The sequence below is a fragment of the Oryctolagus cuniculus genome, chromosome 11 (genome assembly GCF_051225735.1).
Source record: "Oryctolagus cuniculus isolate XC-2025 breed Fujian yellow rabbit chromosome 11, ASM5122573v1, whole genome shotgun sequence".
Classification (NCBI taxonomy): domain Eukaryota; kingdom Metazoa; phylum Chordata; class Mammalia; order Lagomorpha; family Leporidae; genus Oryctolagus; species Oryctolagus cuniculus.
In genome coordinates, this window is record NC_142877.1 from 101,484,239 (window position 1) to 101,504,015 (window position 19,777).

The 19,777-nt window shown below is 45.8% G+C and overlaps 1 protein-coding gene and 1 non-coding gene across 9 annotated transcripts in view; both read left to right on the top strand.

The window, feature by feature from the left end:
* The first annotated feature begins 2,874 nt into the window (after positions 1-2,874).
* On the top strand, positions 2,875-2,946 carry TRNAW-CCA (transfer RNA tryptophan (anticodon CCA)). Its single transcript has one exon. It is a non-coding gene; the product is annotated as a tRNA-Trp (tRNA).
* Positions 2,947-14,452: 11,506 nt separating this feature from the next.
* The window catches only part of TMPO (thymopoietin), a 31,733-nt gene continuing 26,408 nt past the window's right edge, over positions 14,453-19,777 (top strand). For all 8 annotated transcript variants that reach the window (XM_070052737.2, XM_070052738.2, XM_070052739.2 and 5 more), the window contains exon 1: positions 14,453-14,979. In XM_070052737.2, the coding sequence (XP_069908838.1) occupies positions 14,695-14,979 (285 nt within the window). In that variant the 5' untranslated portion in view covers positions 14,453-14,694. The remainder of the gene's footprint in view (positions 14,980-19,777) is intronic.

The window sequence follows — 19,777 nt, forward strand, 5'->3', positions numbered from 1 at the left end:
CTCTCTCTGTCTTTCCCTCTCTCTGTCTGTAACTCTACCTCTCAAATAAATACATAAAATCTTTTTTTAAAATTACATATATATAAAGAGACTCTTTAAAACATAAGTAAGCCACATCACCATTCTGTCTCCTCATTTTCCTCAGAATAATAGCCAAGTTTTGTGATGATCTCTTAGACACAACAACCCTCCAAGATTATATGATTGTATGGCTTAGTTCCTTCAACTCTTCTTAACTGTTACCTTTTGAATGAGGCCTCCCAGATATCCTGTTTAACTTGCCACCCTTCCTTTACTTTATTTTGTTTCTATTTATACTCATCACTATTTATTTATTATGTTCATTTCTATTGTCTTCTTCCATCTGCCAGAATATAAATACAACAGGACAAGATTTATCCATTAAAACTTCCCCTTGCGTCTAAAACATTGTCTAGCACCTTGTAGGTATAATAAGTGAATGAACGGCTACAGTGCTTGCTTACTAACTTAGAGGTTAGTAAATATTAATAAAGGGATAAGGGACACCTATGTTGATACTCTTTATGAAGTTTTTTTCTCTTTACTGCATGTGTTGATTTGTTCACGAGCAAGTTCATGGAACTATGCATCAAGGTTAAAACTGCACTGGATCTGCTGTCAAAGCTTGGTGCTACCTGGATCTTTCACTACTCACTACCTGTACAATTTTGCACAAGATTGTTTTTACCCGAGTGTAAAACAAGGCTCAAAACACTTGCCCTATTGACCTCACCGGGCTGTTGAGAAGACAAATGAGTGTGGGTCATTTTGCAACCTGTCACAAGCTATACAAGTTACTTAGTCTGAGCAAGATTTGAAACTTTCAACTTCTGCCATCATGCTATTTACTTCCAAAAGCAAGGTTGGCTGCCCTCTGAGCTACCAGTAACATTTTTAACCTTTACTTCTTCAGGATGCTGACAGTGAGGAATGTCAGCGCCCTTACCCTGTCCGGGTTAATTACGCTCTCTTCCTTTCCATTTTAGGAAGGTGGACAGCAGGTGCTGGGATCCCTGCTCAGGGGCCTCTGCTGACTCAGACTACCTCCTAGTTTTCAACTCCCTGTGACTGCTCGCCTGGCTTTGCCAGAGCCTCGGTGGGGGACTGGTCTTTACCAAAGGATTAAAGTCTTTACCAAAGGATTAAGTCTTTTGCTCACCACCAGGCAAGGAGGCAAACCGGTGATGCTGGAGCCCAAGACTCTCACTGCCCTGCAGCTCTGCCACCTCAGAGACCTGGGTGTGTCCCTGACACCTAAACAGGACACCATCACATTTATCACGGTGCCCTTTGGAGCTCCCAAGACTTACGGAAGGTCCAGAAGTGGAAGGAGGCCCTGCGCACTGACGGGTTGTTTCTGTAGGGATCGTTCGAGGATTTTGGTGTATTTAAGAGAGAAGGAAAAACAAAAACAAAAACCCTAAACAAGCCTCAGAAATAGCCATCTGTTTCACATCTCCATTAAATAAACTGAGGTGAGGACTACCTCCGACCACGTATAAAAATACATCAATTCCCGGCACACTGTAGTAAGGGCTTCCTTGAGCCACCCGAGTGTAAGGTCTAGCGGGAGGCCGTCCCACCGTGCTGGTTTACCTGTGACTCTACATACACGCACTAGAGACACCGACAAAAGTTCACACGGGAGGCCTCCTGGATCTTGTCTATGAAACAGGCTTAGGATGGCGACAAATTCCCCTCTAACTGTGCTTTCCCAACCCTGTGTTTAACCGATGGTGCTGACTTAGGACGAGTGTCACTCATCCATTCCCGCACTCCCGCCGGTTCTGCTGCCGAGACCGCGGCCGGCTCCGGGCCACCCGAGCCGGAAACGTCCGCGGGAGGCCTCGGGGCCAGGGCGCGCGGCGGCAAGCGCGGGAAGCGGCTGCCCGGGCCTCAGCCGTGGACGGCCGGTCCTCACACGGAGAAACACAGCTCTGTGAGGGGGAAGCCGTGCCGCCCCCAAGTGACACGAAGCCCTCAGGCGACTACCGGGAGGTGAGCGCCGCACGATTCAGCCCTGAAACTGGAAGCGGACTGGAAGCCTCCATGGCACCAGCGAGGGCCTGGAATTGGGATGTTTACGTTTGCAGGTGGCAGGTGCAGCCCTGAAGGGACACCTGGGGGAGGAGCAAGCAGCAGCTCCTCGTTAGTATAGTGGTTAGTATCCCCGCCTGTCACGCGGGAGACCGGGGTTCAATTCCCCGACGGGGAGGTGATTTACTTTTGCCATCACATTACTATTTTTCGGGTAACTGAACGATGAGACGTTCTCGTCAACTGTAATATGCTACAATACCTTCTGTCAGTGCACAACGGCGACTCTAAACCTGAATGCTCACTGTGAAACGAAAGCCGCCTCTGAATGAGAACGCTTCCTACTGTTGGTAGCAGGGGAGGAAAACACAACGCCCTCGGACGCCTCTGCGTTGGCTGCCCGCCGCCATCTGGCACGGGCCTGCGCCTGCGCGGTGGCGGCCCAGATTACAACGCGAGGTCGCGAACTCCGCCCGCGGGCCCGTGGGGGGAGGGGCGAGGGAGGCGGAGTCTCCGCACTCGCGGGGCGGGAGCGGGGCGGAGCAGAGCGGAAACCGCCGCCGAAGAGGAAGGGCCGGTTCCTCTGACCCTGGGGCCCCGCTTGCACGGGCAGCCCTGTCCTCCCTCCGTTGTTACGACCCAGGCCAGGTAGAGGGCTGGCCGTCAGGAAAGGCTGGGCGCCGAAGGGTCGCTCTCCGGCTCGGGCACATGCTGAGTGCAGGGGCAGGGAGCGAATGGGAGGAAAGGCGGAGTGGCCCGGAAGACAACGCCATTTTATCCGAGTCCTAAGAAACTGCGCGAGCCACAGCCCAGCAGGACCTCGTGGCGCAACGGTAGCGCGTCTGACTCCAGATCAGAAGGCTGCGTGTTCGAATCACGTCGGGGTCACGATCCTTTTTGACATTTAAACCGCCAACCTCCTAACAGAAGTGAATTCCCGCCATTCTTCGAAAATGCTTTTAGTGTTTAAATTAGAACTTCCTGGCCCAAGTATTTTCATAGTAAACCTTGGTCTGTTTTAAGGCATTTGTTGGGCCTTGTAGGGTTGTTTTTTTAGTCAATTAGCTCTGCCTAATGCATAGAGAAGTAAACTATTTCTGTGTATTGTAGACTTCGTTTACTAATTATATAGACTGTACTAATTATATAGTCTATATAGACTGTTTTCCCATAAACAGTTTTAGCCGTATGCCTTTAGAAGGCTAGTAGAGTTTAATTTCCAACTCTGAGTATTGTAGTAGTCGTTTTCATGTTCTAGCCCTTACCCTGTGCCCAGCCTTGTAAACAACCCTACACCATGTAACTTACAGATCTCGATTGAACAGATGAAACTGGCAAAGCAGAGGACTAGTGACGTGCCAGGGATCACCCAGGATTCCAAGCTAGGTGACAGACTCCAGAGTTCCTTCTTTAACGTTTGGGAGTAAAACAGACTCAGCTGTTGAAAGGCCTTGCTGAAAGGCATTGGCCTTCATTATATTTTCACCAATCCAAGGAGTGGTGACAAGTCACATACCACTTTTGGCGATTAATCTCAATAGCAGAGACCAAAGCTTACTCATTCATCCATGTGCGCTCCAAGACTAATACAGAATAGGGCCTTGAGGGTTTATGTCAAATATGTGTTAACTAATGAATGACTAGACTATCAGGAATATTTTTAGAATTTTATTGGATATATTTTTAGAATTTTATTGGATATTATTTGTCTCAGTATTTTGATTATTTCCTAATCTAGCAGTATAGCTGGATATTTTATTTTCACTTGGTACTGTTTATTCTTCCTTCTCTTGTTTGGTTGAATTGAATTTGATCATCTAAAAGAATACATAAAATTTTTGCAAAGAAATGAAAACAAAAACCAGACCACTCATTTCAACAAGTTATTTGCAGGCCTCCAACTATGATGAGCCTGATACTATGTTAATTACTGAGGTTGGTGAATGATACCGTGAATGAAAATAGACTATTTGGAATAGCAGGAGAAATGTTAAATCACCACATACTGGAATAAGTGCCATGAAAGCATGAACAGAGTGGTGTGGTGGTGCTAAAACACTTTACCTTGGTTTGTATGAGGCTATCACAAGCTAATACAACCTGTTTACATCACCAAAATACAATTTTGTACAAATGCCATGCTTGGTCTAAGCTAAGATTAAGTAAGCCCTCTCATACATATTGCTGTATATGCCAAGGGTGCCAGAGGAAAGAAAGGGGATAGCTTGTTATGGGTTGAATTATGTCTCCCAAAATTCTTTTGTTAAATCCCTAACCACTAGTACTTCAGAATGGGACTGTGTTTGTAAAATAGGGCCTTTAAAGAGGTCATTAAGTAGGCGTGAGGCCATTAGGGTGGGTCTTGATCCAATCTGCATGGTGTCATACTTTAAAAGGACACTTGGAAACAGACACCAAAAATGAATGCACACAGAGGAAAGGCCATGTGAGGACATGGTGAGAAGGTAGACATCTGTGAACCAAGGTCTCAACAGAAAACAACCCTGCTAGCACCTTGATTTTAGACTTCTAGCCTCCAGATCTCTGAAAATATAAGCATTGTTTAATTTTGTTATGACAGCCCTAAACACACTAATACAGTAATGCAGTTTCCTTGGAGAACTACTACTATAGTTACTCAATGTGACTAAAGAGAAAGAGAAAGCTAGAGAAGTAGAGCACCTTCCTAGCTCATTTAAATTTTTTTTTTTAAGATTTATTTATTTACTTGAAAGAGTTACACACAGAGAGAAGGAGAGGCACAGAGAGAGAGAGAGGTCTTCCATCTGCTGGTTCACTTCCCAATTGGCCGCAACAGCCGGAGCTGTACTGATCCAAAGCCAGGAGCTTCTTTCAGGTCTCCCACGTGGGTGCAGGGGCCCAAGGACTTGAACCATCTTCTGCTGCCTTCCTAGACCATAGCAGAGAGCTGGATCAGAAGTGGAGTAGCTGGGACTTGAACCGGTGCCCATATGGGAAGCCAGCACTGCAGGCGGTGGCTTTACCCACTATGCCATGCTGCTCCTGCTCATTTAAATTTTATCCTGTAGGCAATACAGTTATTCACAGCTGTGACCATAATCTGGCTTCACAAACAATGTAAAACATGACCCAGAGTGGTTCCAGAACCAGTATCCAAGCAACAAGTTTCAAATGCAAATTTTCAGGCTCCACCCCAGACTCCAAAAACTCTGGGTTAAGACACAGCCAGATTTTGAACCAAGTTAAGGTTTGAGAACTCTGGCTCAAGATCTCATTTAACCTCACGGTTTCCTAAGAGGATTGATAAAGTACATTCAAATATTTTAAGATTTATTTTTAAAATATTTATTTATTTGAGAGGCAAAGTTACAAAAAAAAGGGACAGAGACAGAGAAAGGTCTTCTATCCACTGGTTCACTCCCCAAATGGCCACAACAGCCAGAGCTGGGTTAGGCAGAAGCCAGGAGCTTCATCTGAGTCTCCCAAGTAGGTGGCTGATGCCTGGGTACGTGGGCCATCTTCCAATGCTTTTCTCAAGCCATTAGCAGGAATCTGGATAGGAAGTAAAGCATCTAAGACACGAACTAGAGGCTCTATGAAATGCCAGCTAGGCAGGCTGTGGCTTTACACATTGGCCCCTTGGGGCATCACTTTCAGTATAACTCATTCTGCTCTGTTTGAGGTAACATGCAATTGGCTCACAACCAATCCTGTGTAAAACAGGATAATAAAATGTCAGTGTATATTAATAACATTAAGAACTTGAGAAAGGGAAATGGAGACATTTATACAAATGACTTTTTAAAGTTATAGGAAAGCTTTCTGACAAAATAAATTTTTAAAGCTTTGGTTTCACATATAAATTTTTTTTCAATGTTTCCTCAAGGTTTTAGGTATCAATATTGTACAAGTACTTCTTCCAGCATCCCATGTGGGTGCTGGTTCGTGTCCCGCCTGCTCCACTAAACATCCAGCTCTCTGCTGTGGCCTGGGAAGGTGGTGGAGGATGGCTCAAGTCCTTGTGCCCCTGCACCCATGTGGGAGACCTGGAAGAAGCTCCTAGCTCCTGGCTTCGGATTGGCACAGCTCCAGCCATTGTGGCCAATTGGAGAGTGAACCAGCGAATGGAAGACCTCTATTTCTCTCTCTCTCTCTCTCTCTCTCTCTCTCCCCCTCCCTCCCTCCCTCCCTTTCCTTCTCTGTGTAACTCTGACTTTCAAATAAAAATAAATACATCTTTAAAACAAAAAATGTATGCTTCGTGGGTTGTAATCCATATTACAATAGACAGCCTCTGGCCACACAGCCCACGGCTCTCATACAAGCATATGGCAACAATCACCCTAAGAAGGTACTGCCTCCGCATGTATACCCCTCAGATTATAATCCATATTGCCACAAGTAGCCAGCCCCCATCTCACCTGCTTGTCCACTGCTTCCTTCAAGTGTGCTCAATAAACGTAACTCTGCTTTCTATGTGCCCTGGTAAATTCTTTGACCACCCACAATGCTGGCCCCAATCAGTAGTTTCCTGCAGGGTAATGAGTTAATAACAGTCTTGACATTCTTACTCTTTCGTCAGAATGTCTAGTAGACTAGTGTTGATCTTTCGAGCCCTTGAAGAAAGGAGGGTGGGATCCAGAGTATATGAAGTGAAACTTGCTTCAGATAGGACATGTTTCCCATTGAAAGAGGAAAGCTGCAGGAGGAGTGTAGATTTGACAGAAGCTGAAGCATTCCCCACAGATGGTTTCTGTTTCTCAAGTATGAGGCAAGGTCACCAGCTGAAAATGGGGAGAGGTGGCAGAAAGGAATGTGAGAAATTTCAGAGGTGAAGTTATATGTCGTTAGAGAATGGGATAGCATCACCAAGTGCGGCACGCCCCAGGAGGACTAAGATTGTGAGTTAAAATCAGTCAGATCGTTGTGTTTTTCTCCAACTGCATTTGCTGTTTGAATACAAGCAATGAGAAAGTTCTGTTGGACCAGGGCTCAATCTAAGCAGAATCTGGTCCAAACAGAGATCAGTCCAACCATAGTTGAGGTTCTTCCAAGCAAGAAAGGAGACATTCAGATAAAAGTTGAAAATGTTCACAAGAGTGATAATACAGATTAATCAGGGAATCTAAGTCAGGTATTATGTAGGTTTGAAATGCTCTTAAACACATACCTGTATTTTTTTTTTTTAATTTTTTTTGGGGGGATGGCACTGTGGCTTAGCAGGCTAAGCATCTGCCTGTTGTGCCTGCATCTCATGTGGGCCACTTGCTGACCCCAAACACGTAGTTATCTACTTGATGTTTTCATTTTGGAGTTTTATTTTAATGTTTTGTTTAAAAGCACATCTTAGCAGAGCCCATATGTGAGAACTTGGAGTGAACTCTCCTGCTCCTTAGGAATACGTCATAGCAGATCCTCCCATAAGAAGAGGTTTCAAAAAGTTCATGAAAAAATGTGTATTATGGAAAAACTACACTTGGATTTCAATTTTTTTGCACCAAAATATACTTAGCTTTTGATTCCATTTTCCATGAAGCTCCCTCATTTGTGAGTTATTGACAACAACTAGACTTGAAGTACATACAGGCTCAACTGCTTGGCCAACATGTCGAGAACTCTGACCATGGTAGGACTACACTCTGTCAACTGTTTCTCCAAACACCAAAAGTTCAGACTGTGACAGGGTGACAATCTATTATCCTTGAAGCTTTGAAACCTCACCTTGTCCCACAAGACCAGAGTACCCTCTAGCCTGGAGGGACCTCAGATATTTGCTGTAGTGGTCAAGCTAAGAACTGCTGGTGTAGGCCAGCGCCATGGCACAATAAGCTAATCCTCTACCTGTGGTGCTGGCATCCAGGGTTCTAGTCCTGGTTGGGGTGCCAGATTCTGCACCGGTTGCTCCTTTTCCAGGCCAGCTCTCTGCTGTGGCTCAGGGCAGTGGAGGATGGCCCAAGTACTTGGGCCCTGCACCCCAAGGAAGACCAGGAGAAGCACCTGGCTCCCGCCTTCAGATCAGCATGATGTGCCGGCTGTGGCCACCATTGGAGGGTGAACCAACGGCAAAGGAAGACCTGTCTCTCTCTCTCACTGTCCACTCTGCCTGGCATAAAAATGCACCTCACACTTTAATTAGACTTTACTTTCTTCTTTTTGTTTAAGATTTACTTATTTGAAAGGCAGAGTGACAGAGATTTTCCATCTGCTGGCTCACTCCTCAAATAACTCCAACAGCCAGGGCTGGGGCTGAGCCAGGCTGAAGCCAGGAGCCTGGAACTTCATTCAGGTCTCCTACATGGGTGGCAGGGGCCCAAGTACTCACGCCATCATTTGTTCTTTCTCAGATATGTTGGCAGGGAACTGGATTGGGAGCAGAGCAGCTGGGATACAAATCAGCACTCTGATATGTGTTGCTGGCATTACAAGCTGCAGCTTAATCAGCTGTGCCATAACACCACCCCCTAGACTACTCTCCACAGAGGCCTGCCTCCATCCTGAGTAATTAGACTTTAATTTTTAGAGCTCACTCAACAGGTGCTAATATATATTAATTATATAGGATTTACCCTGTGAGGTTTGGTCATAATACTGTTCCCTAATTAAACATTATGAACCTAAGAAAAATGCTTTTTGTTCAGCAGTAAACCATGTGATTTGTGAAATCATACTTTTGATCATCTCCTTCTTTACACCACATGCAATATCAGGTGACTCGGATAATGATATGATGGTAGAAGCAGAATTTATTTTAAGTATTAGGGTTAATGGATTGAAGGCTTTTTAATAATTTATTTTCATTTTATTTTAAAGACAGAGATAGAGAAATCGTCCATCTGCTAGTTCATTCCTCAGATGCCTTTAATACCTATGGCTCGGCCAGTCCTTAGGAGCAGTAACCCAGTCCAAATCTCACGTGGGCAAGAATCCCAGTACTTGGGACACATCTCCTGCTGCTCCCTAGGGTGCACATTATCAAGAAGCTAGAATTAGAAGCAGAACTGAAGCTTAAACCCATGCACTCCAGTATGGGTTATGGGCATCCCAAGCAGCATCTTCACCACTGTGCCAAATGCCCACACTGGATTGATGGTATTAATTAGGTAAACGAGAATACAATAAGTTTACTTGGGGAAAAAATAGACTGGTAGTTGACAACTGGGATGTATGAAATAGAGATTTAGAATGTAAAGCAGTTATTGATGACAAAGTTCAGAGTGTTATTGCTGGAATGGACAACATGGAATTGTGAAAAAAGTTGTTGGAAATGAAGAAGTCAAAGAATCAACAGGCCAAGCATTGGGGTTGCAAGGAATCACCTACAAGGATGTTGAATTCACAGACGTTGCAAAGAGGGATGATGATGAAAATCTAGAGCAAGGAGCTGTCTAATGACTGTAGGAGAGTGTCCAATAGGTTGGTAAATGATAGCAGCAAAGAGAGTACAGGATGATTAAGCCAGTTGATAAGAACTACAAATGTTGGAGAAAGAAACAGGATAAATAGTTTGGGAGTGGGCCGGCGCGGCTCAACAAGCTAATCCCCCGCCTGTGGCGCTGGCATACCAGGTTCTAGTCCCGGTCGGGGCACCAGATTCTGCCCTGGTCATTCCTCTTCCTGTCCAGCTCCCTGTAGTGGGAATGGTAGGAATGAAGATGATGCCCAACCTCTTGACCTTAAGATACATAGAATGTAACAGAAACTGCGCAACTCTAGAACAAATTTAAAAGCAAAAATACCTTCATCACTAAAAAACAGTGGTGGTGTTGGAAATTAATTGGGTATATCTAGGATTATAAACCTGATAACTCATGATTTGACTAGAAAGATCTAGAAAAGCAACCTCCCTGATAGCTATGACATCAGCCATGTCTCCTGAGAAATGCAGTATCTGGATGCAACTTCCTCTTTTTTTTTTTTTTTTTTATTATTTTTTTATTATTTATTTATTTTTTATTTTTTGACAGGCAGAGTGGGCAGTGAGAGAGAGAGAGAGAGAAAGGTCTTCCTTTTTGCCGTTGTTTCACCCTCCAATGGCCGCTGCGGCTGGCGCACTGTGGCCTGCGCATCGCACCGATCCGAAGGTAGGAGCCAGGTGCTTCTCCTGGTCTCCCATGGGGTGCAGGGCCCAAGCACTTGGGCCATCCTCCACTGCACTCCCTGGCCACAGCAGAGAGCTGGCCTGGAAGAGGGGCAACCGGGACAGAATCTGGCGCCCCGACTGGTGCAACTTCCTCTTAAATAGTGTCCAGGGAAAAGGAAAATAATGAGGGGGCAGCACTGTAGCATAGTGAGTAAGCTGCCGCATGCAGTGCCAGCATCCCATGTGGGCGCTGTTCGAGTCCCGGCTGCTCCACTTCTGATCCAGCTCTCTGTTAATGGCCTAGGAAAGTAGTAGAGGATGGCCTGGGTCTTTGGACCCCTGTACCCACATGGGACCATTGTGGTCATTTGGGGAGTGAACCAGTGGATGGAAAACCTCTCTCTCTCTCTGCCTCTCTGTAACTCTGCAAATAAATAATCTTTTTTTTTTTTTTTTTTTTTTTGGACAGGTAGAGTTACAGATTGAGAGAGAGAGAGAGAAAGATCTTCATTCCATTGGTTCACCCTCCAAATGGCTGCTCCGGCCGGCGCGCTGCGCTGATCCAAAGCCAGGAGCCAGGTGCTTCCTCCTGGTCTCCCATGCAGGTGCAGGGCCCAAGCACTTGGGCCATCCTCCACTGCCTTCCCAGGCCACAGCAGAGAGCTGGACTGGAAGAGGAGCAACAGGGACAGAACCCGGCGCCCTAACCGGAACTGCGGGGTGCCGGCACCACAGGCGGAGGATTAGCCTAGTGAGCCGCGGCACTGGCCATAATTTTTTTTTAAAGAATGATGAAAATGATGTTTTTGCTTAGAGAATATTTCATGTATCTAGGCTGCAGTTGTGAATTATATGTTGAATGTTGGCTTGGAAGATATAGCACTATGTCTATTTAAAACAAGTTTCTGGGCTGGCATTGTGGCATAGCGGGTAAAGCCACTGCCTGCAGTGCTGGTATCCCATATGGGTGCCTGTTCGAGTCCTGGCTGTTCCACTTTCAATCTAGCTCTCTGCTATGGCCTGGGAAAGCAGTGAAAAATGGCCAAGTCTTTGGGCCCCTGCACCTGCGAGGCTCCTGGCTCCTGGCTCCCGGCTTCAGATTGGTGCAGCCTTTGCCACTGCAGCAGCAGCAGAAGGAAGGCCTTTCTTTCTCTGCCACTGCCTTTGCCTCTCTGTAACTCTTAGAAATAAGTGAATAAATTAAAAAAAAAAAAGCTTTCAGGGACCAACATTGTGGCATAGGGGTAAAAGGTAAAACCCACTGCTTGCGACGGCATCAGTTCGTGTTCCAGCTGCTCTACTTCCAATCCAGTGCCATGCTAAGGGCTGTGGAAAAGCAGCAAAGATGGCCCAAGTGCTTGTGCCCCTACTATCCATAGACCTGGATGAAACTCCTGGCTGTTGCTGCCATCTGAGGAGTAAACCAGCAATGGAAGTGTTTGCTCTCTCGCTCTGCCCCTCTTTCTCTGTAACTCTTTTTTTTTTTTCTTTTTTGACAAGCAGAGTGGACAGTGAGAGAGAGAGAGAGACAGAGAGAAAGGTCTTCCTTTGCCGTTGGTTCACTCTCCAATGGCCGCCGCGGTCGGTGCGCTGCGGCCGGCGCACGGCGCTGATCTGATGGCAGGAACCAGGTGCTTATCCTGGTCTCCCATAGGGTGCAGGGCCCAAGCACTTGGGCCATCCTCCATTGTACTTCCCGGGCCACAGCAGAGAGCTGGCCTGGAAGAGGGGCAACCGGGACAGAATCCAGCAACCCGACTGGGACTAGAACCCAGTGTGCCGGCGCCACAAGGCGGAGGATTAGCCTAGTGAGCCGCGGCACCGGCCTCTCTGTAACTCTTTCAACTAAATAAATCTAAAAAAATTAAGTTTCATATTCAACAGGTGACTTTCTTCTATTGTTTTGCTTGTAGGAAAAAGGAATAGTTGTTGACTCTAAGGACTAAATCACCCGGAAATTGTCTGGAACAAAGGACCTAGGAAAAAAGCAGAGTTCCAATGAAGCATGTAGCATCTTCAGGTAGCTGAGGTGGCTCTGAGACTCCAGCATTATTTTCTACCCACATAAAACTTGGGCAGAAGGCTATTATCTTCCAGTATGAGTGATGGCTTCTCTGACGATCCACTTCAGGAACCTAGCTAGGCAGGCAGGTATCATCAATCCATAAAGGAGAGCTGTCAGAGCCTAGAGACCCTACTGTGTACTCCACTTCAGTCAGATTAAATCTAGCTCTTGGAACTGATCCTTTTGAGAAAACCTACCTCTTAAAAACCGTCAGTACAGTTATGCTATACCAACCTTTTCAACCAGCAAGCTAATAATTTAAAATGGAAATTTGCTAATTCAAATAGGGTAGAGTAGACCCATCAGTTGTTAAACTTCTAGAGGCAAAGCTCAGGACTTTTTCGCTCTGCCCATTATATGAGACTATATAATATAGGAAGAAATAACTGAATTGTGGTAGGCACACTGCAGGTTGGGCAATCATTACACTTGCTGTGGTTATCAGGCACTGCAAAATCGTGATTTGCAAAATCGTGATTTGCTTCTTTTTTGATGACAAAAACACTCACCTAGATATTCACCAAGGCTGCTGGGGAAAAAAAAAAGTTTTTACAGGGCATAAAAATCCACCAAACAACTTGTCAACTAACTAGAACACATTTTTGGGGGCCAGCGTTGTGGTGGTTCACGTTCCGGCTGCTCCACTTTTCACTCCAGCTTCCTGCTAATGCACCTGGAAAAGCAGCAGAAGATGGCCCAAGTACTTGGGGCCCTGCACTCACATGAGACTCGGGATGAAGCTTCTGGCTTCAGATCTGCCCAATTCTAGCCGGCCCAGCCATGTGGAGAATGAATCAGTGGATGGAAGATCTCTTTCTGCCTCTCTCTTTCCCTCTATAACTCTTTCAAATACATAAATCTTAAAAAATAAAAAATCCCCAATTTTTAATTTGTATTACCTTAAAACCATTGGTTAAATATATGTGAATATGAGAATTTTTAGGAAAGTTAATAAATTGCCTCTAGGTTATAGGAAAATAACCTATTACTAAAAGAAATAAAATCTCTTGAATTTGAACAAGATGACAAATTTTTTAAAACAAGTGAAGCCACTTTTTAAAAAATTTATTCCAATTTAGACAACGTCGTAGAAATCAGGCAAGCTTTTTTTTTTTTTTATAGCGGTTTATAAAGCACGGTTTGAAGTTCAGATTCTGGGGAAATAATTAGGACACACTAAATCTGAGGCCAGCTTCTTTCCTTACAGTAAGAAAGTAGTTCAAAAGCAAACATTGTGAGAAATCCAAAAATTTGTCATCAATGGTGTGTTTTAAAGAAGACATTTTAATTGCAGTAAATTTCTGAGCCTAACAGGTTTTAATTTGAATCAGTAATGTGAGGTTGAATAGGGTTCTTGGCCTGATTGTAGGTCACCAGGCTTTCTCTAAGATTAAAATCCAGTATGCACTATCTACTTTAAATTGACCACTAAGGCGTTTTTAAATGTTCTTTCATTTCGTTACACTACCAAACGTTATGTTTGATTAAATTGTGGTTAAATATCTGGGGGGCGGGGGGATCCAAGTCAGAGTTGTTCTCAACAAAAATGCAAGCACGGATTTGTCTTGAGCACCAACTAACTGTTCAGATGAAATCATTTAGCAACACCTCAACCTTTACCGTAAGGAGATGGAATATTTAACCAGTGCAATGCTATCACAAATTCAACGACATTCTCAAGTGCCCAGGGGTGGGGATCTGGCTTTTCCTGGACTCCTGGAACAAAGAAGGGTTCCCCAGCAGAGGAAGGGGGACTTGACTCCCTGTGCTTCCCCCATCCCACCCCTGAAGAAAATCAAATGAAGGCCCAAGAGCGCCCGCTTCGTCCCTCGCCCTTCAGGGGGAAGGCAGGCTACGGCCATTCTCCGCTGGATCAGTGTCCCCGCAGGCAGCAAGGCCCGGCCAGGGGTCCTCCCCGCTGGCGTGGGATTCGGCCCCTTCGTGGCCCAGCGACCCCAGAGGGCGGCCTCTGCCCGGCTAGGGAGAGGGGAAAGGAAACGGCGCACAAAAACCGAACGACCTGTTCCTTATCTGCGTCTCGAAGGGAAGGGTGGGGAGAAGGAAAACAAAATCAGCCAGAGCGCCTGGCTCCCGCCCGAGCGGCTTTTAAACTGCGTTTCCACAACCTCGCTCTCGACGCCGCGGCTAATGGAACCCGCGCGAGCCGCGCCGCCAATCGCCGCCGCGCTTCCTCCCGCCGCCCGCCAATGACGGCGCGCGTTCTTGGGGCGTGGGCGAAGCAGGCAGCTCTCCCTCTTGGCTCTAGTGAGTGGGCTGGGGTTGGTGCGGGCTTCGGGGTGGCCGCACTTGGTCCGTAGTTGGGGGTCTTTTGTGCCCGGGCCTGACGTGGCTTTGTGCGTGCGAGTTTGCGCTCTGCCCCGCGGGGTTCCTCGAGGGCGGGAGCCGTGAGGCTCGGAGGCGGCGGCGCGGCCCCCAGCCAAGAGCGAGCGCGCCGGCGGGAGCGGCGCCTGGGAAGGCTGCGGGGGAAGGCGATTCGCAAGATCCCGAGATGCCGGAGTTCCTAGAAGACCCCTCGGTCCTCACGAAAGACAAGTTGAAGAGTGAGTTGGTCGCCAACAATGTGACGCTCCCGGCCGGAGAGCAGCGCAAGGACGTCTACGTGCAGCTCTACCTACAGCACCTCACGGCGCGCAACCGGCCGCCGCTCGCCGCCGGCTCCAACAGCAAGGGGCCCCCGGACTTCTCCAGCGACGAGGAGCGCGAGCCCACCCCGGTCCTCGGCTCCGTGGCCGCCGCCGCCGCCGCGGGCCGGAGCCGTGCCTCCGTCGGCAGGGTAAGGACGCCCGGTCGGGGCCACAAAGGCGGGCGTTTGGCGGTTGCCGCGCGCGCTCCCTCGCCCGCTCGCCCGCCTGCCCCGCGCCGCGGCCCCTCCCTCCCTCCCTCCCGGGCCGGGCCGGGCCGGGCCGCAAAGCTCCCCCGCCGCGGGGTTGGGTTCCCGGGGAGGGGAGAGCGCCGCGGAGCAGGGTCCGCCGGACGGTGCGGAGTTGTGTTCGCCGAGGTGGTTTGCGCGCCGACTTGCGGGCGGCTCGGTCACTCTCGCCGGCCGGGACCTGGGCGCCCCGACGGGAGCTCCGCGAGGGTCAGCCCTGGGAGAAGTCTAGGTTGAGTTCGAGCGTTTTCCCGCTTTAGTAACCGAAATGACTCGCAGCCGAGTCCCAGAGCGCTCCCTGGAGGGCAGTTTGTGAATACTAATTTCTAGGCAACATTTGAAAAAGAAATTCCCGCCTTTTTTAAAATTTTTGCATATGGAGGGTTTTTTGAACCGTTTACGTCTTGTTGTCTTACTTTTTTTTTTCCCACCGACCAGTCATCTTTTGGCGGGACGGCTTTGCTGTAAATTAAATTGAACATTTTAAAATACATTTTGAAGCTGTTACCAAAGACATTGGGAAAATAGGCAGCTAAGAGTTTGGATTGTGGGGTGTGTGTGTGTGTGTGTGTTAATTCATTGAGGAGAGGTTGGAATCGGGCAGAAGCTTCATGACCTTCTGGTCCGTCAGGGTTGTGGTTTTGAATGTCTGCTCCCCGTTAAATCTCAGACTGGCTCTATCAAATGCTTATTTCGAGAGTAGTTTTCCTTTTGTTCTGTGGGTTCTTCTATGCTACTTTGTTGCTATGCAACTACCTAGTTACCAGACTTCAAATCCGAGTAGGATGTAGTTAAAACTAGTTACTGGTGATTGTTGCTACTGATGACCAGTATAGGTCAAAGTCATTTTTCTTTGGAAGTTTACAACACTGTGTTGTTTAATCTTTAAGTATTATTTATTTAACGTGTTTCCCTTGAAATGTAGGGAAGACATTTCAGTTTAACTCAAAATCTTAAACTGCGCATTAAAGAAATTGAAAATCTTAACAGATGTCTTAAGTCAGGGTCTGGCATGAAGTAGTGCCTGGTAATATTTGTTCATTAAGTAGAAGACCAGCCACACCTTACTGTTTTTATGGGTTTGAAGAAAGCCACTGTATTCCATAGTAAACAAAAATTTACTTTTAAAGTAAAGCATACCTATCCCTTATCCATTTCTCATCCACTCTGGAAAAGGCAGTATTTAAACTATTTCAGTTAAGATTTGGTTGAAATGAAATATTTCCCATTTAAGTTAACAAACTTAAACAAAAGTTATGCATTAGGTCCTAGATCAGTCTGCTGTGCAAGTGTATTAAATCGTGTTTTATGTTATAGGTAAAATTTTTAAATTTGATTCAGTTATCCAACATTTTTTAGTTCCTAACATGTTCTCTTAATTACATTAAGGGCAATTTCTGCAGACCTTGTTCACCATCATAATTCATTGAATTTTAAAAATTGTGTATGTTACTTATCTGAGCTAATTTCCCATGTTTTTCTAGTTGGTCAGCACCATGCAAATAAGTTCTGGGTAAAAGAAGTTAATGTTTTTTAAGAGTACCTATGGCCTTTTATATATCATTTAATGCTTATATAGAGAATTATTTCATAATCATATATGTGTTTTTTCTGTTTTATGTTTTAGTTATTTTTAGTCCCATATAATATAAAATATAGGGTTATGTTTCTTAATATAGGAGAAAGCTAAATTATGATGAGTTTTAAATAAGGCAGGTTTTTTTTGTTTTTTGTTTTTGTTTTTTTTTAAGATTTGTTTATTTGAGAGGCAGGGTGACAGATAGATCTTCCATCAGCTGATGCACTCCTTAGATGACCACAACAGCCAAGTCTGAGCAGGCTGAAGCTAGAAACCAAGAACTCCATCTTGGTCTCCCCTCATGGTTTGCAGGGGCCTAAGTATTTGGACCATCTTCTGCATCCTTCTGGGACACATTAGCAAACAGCTGGATTGAAAGCAGAACAGCTGGGACTGGAACTGCCACTCCACTGGATAATGGAATGCTAGTGCTGCATGAAGTGACTTAAAACACTGTTCCACAATGCCAGCCCCTAGGCAGACTTTTAAATTGTGGAACGTTTTTAAACAATTTGGATTTGGCTAAGATTAAATATTTTTGTAGCATACACCTGCTTTTTAAAACTTATTTACTTATTTGAAATGCAGAGTGACAAAGAAAGGAGTAGAGACAGAGATCTTCCATCTGCTGATTCACTCCCCAAATGACCACAACAGCCAGGCCTGGGCCAGGCCACAGCTAGGAGCCAGGCTTCATCTGGATCTCCCACGTAGTTGCAGGAGCCCAAGTATTTGGGCCATTCTCCACTGCTTTCCCAGGCATGTTAGCAGAGAGCTAGAACCTGTGCCACAACACCCGCCTCTACCTTTTTATTATTTTTTTTCCCTAACGTTTGTTTATTCATTTGAAAGGCAGAGGAACAGAGAGATACCTTCCATCCACTGATTGACTCCCTCAAGTGCTGGCTGGGCCCAGCATAAGCCAAGAGCCTGGAGATGTTGGGTAGACTCAGGGACCTAAGCACGAAAGCCATCATCTGCTGCCTTTGGGATGAATTAGCAGGTGGATTGGAAGCGGGGTAGCTGGAATGCAAGCTGGCACCCTAGTGTGGCATGTCAACTCCCAAGTGGCAGCTTAATCCTACGTACCACAACCCCACCCCCTCTTTCTGTTTAATTACGGGTTTATGAAAAATTTGAAATTCTTATTTATTTACTTGAGAGGCAGAAAGAAGAGATAGGCAAGAGAGAGCTCCCATCCTTTGGTTCACTTCCCCCCATGTATGCAGTGCAGAGGGTGGTGGGCTGGAGCCAGGAATCTGGAACTCAGGCCAGATCTCCCACATGAATGTCCAAGACCCAAATACTTGAGCCATTACCTGCTGCCACTCTAGGTATGCGTTAGCAAGACGCTAATATTTATGATGTTAAAATTAATTATACTATGGACAAAATAAACATACAGAACTGGCAATCTGCCTTTTTGTTCCAAGGTGCAAAGCATGAAGATGGGATCTACTGGAATGTAGCCTCCTGGTCTGATCTGGTAGATTATGAATTCTTAATAGGAATTGGGGGGGGGGGCAGGCAGAGTGGATAGTGAGAGAAAGAGAGACAGAAAGAAAGGTCTTCCTTTTGCCGTTGGTTCACCCTCCAATGGCCACCACAGCTGGCGCGCTGTGGCCGGCGCACCACACTGATCCGAAGGCAGGAGCCAGGTACTTCTCCTGGTCTCCCATGGGGTGCAGGGCCCAAGCATTTGGGCCATCCTCCACTGCCTTCCTGGGCCACAGCAGAGAGCTGGCCTGGAAGAGAGCCAACCGGGACAGAATCTGGCGCCCCAACCAGGACTAGAACCCCGTGTGCTGGCGCCGCTAGGTGGGGGATTAGCCTGTTGAGCCGCGGCGCCGGCCAATAGGAAATTTTTTAAAAACTTGTAAAAGAACTGTGAAAAATACACCAGAGACAGCAGATGTTAATTAAGTCATAAATTGACCACCAAACTCTGTAGTAAGGTGTTAGGTGTAAAGACTTCTGAGTCAGCTATAGATTAAAATTCCAGGTCTAGATGACCTTGAACAGTAAATCATTATCAGATTCTGTGTTTTCAGCTGGAATGTGAGAATATTCTTGTGACTACTTAGATAGAGGTTTGAGTACATGGGATCACATATGTATAGTGTCTAGTGCTCGATAATTGATATTTATTACAGCATAAGATTTCTGTGGGTTTTTTTTCTTCGTTTAATGCTACGGGTGGGAGGAGAAGATGGTAGGCAGTACAATGCAAAGTCATTCTAGTGTAGTTCTCAGAAACTTGTGAGGAAAGTATGTGAAAGTGATACATAATAGATACAAATTCCAATGTTACTGTATAACTGCTGAGTTCCTGAGTTAGCTCTGAAGACTTGGACCTCAGTTTCCTCAATTGTCTAATGGGATGTTTAACATTTTCTTAGAGGAGTTTTAGGGTTCTCTAAGTTAAGACAAATTAAGTAGTTAGGACACAACTGAGAAAAGAAAATTTTTGAGAGGCAGTTGGGTACAGAGGGAGCTCCAATCCGCTACTTCATACCCCAAATGTCTGCAGCTGTAGGATCTGAGAATCTGCTCAGTGTAGGTCTCCCACATGGGTGGCAGGAACCCACTTACCTAAGCCATTACTAGTAACGCAAAGGCTAGGCTAAACAAAATATGACCTTTGGTAGTGTTCCTGCCTTCTGCTGCCCCCTGAAATGTTGCCTCCGTATTATCTAAGCTATACATTAAAAATACAGATTCTCAGAGTGAGCCTTTGGCTTAGCAGTTAAGATTCCTATGTGGCACATCAGAGTACCTAGGTTCAATTCCCAGCTCTGGTTCCTGACTATAGCTTCTTTGTTTTATTCTCTGCCTCTCAAGTAGGTAATTAATTAAAAAAATAAATTTTCAGGCCCAAGATTAAGAATCAGAGTAGTATAAGACATTTTAAAATAGGGTTAACTATTCCAAATGACCTGAGGTTTTGATAACAAGCTACACATAGGGACTGTAGCGCAAATTGTTTACTATTTCAAGGTAATAGAACATATGTACAGCAACTAAAGAAAAGCCGGTGAAATAGTGTAAGTGCCACAGAAAGATTTCTTGAAAATTGCAGGCTACTGCAAGAAGTTTGAATTCCTAGATATTAAAAAAAAAATG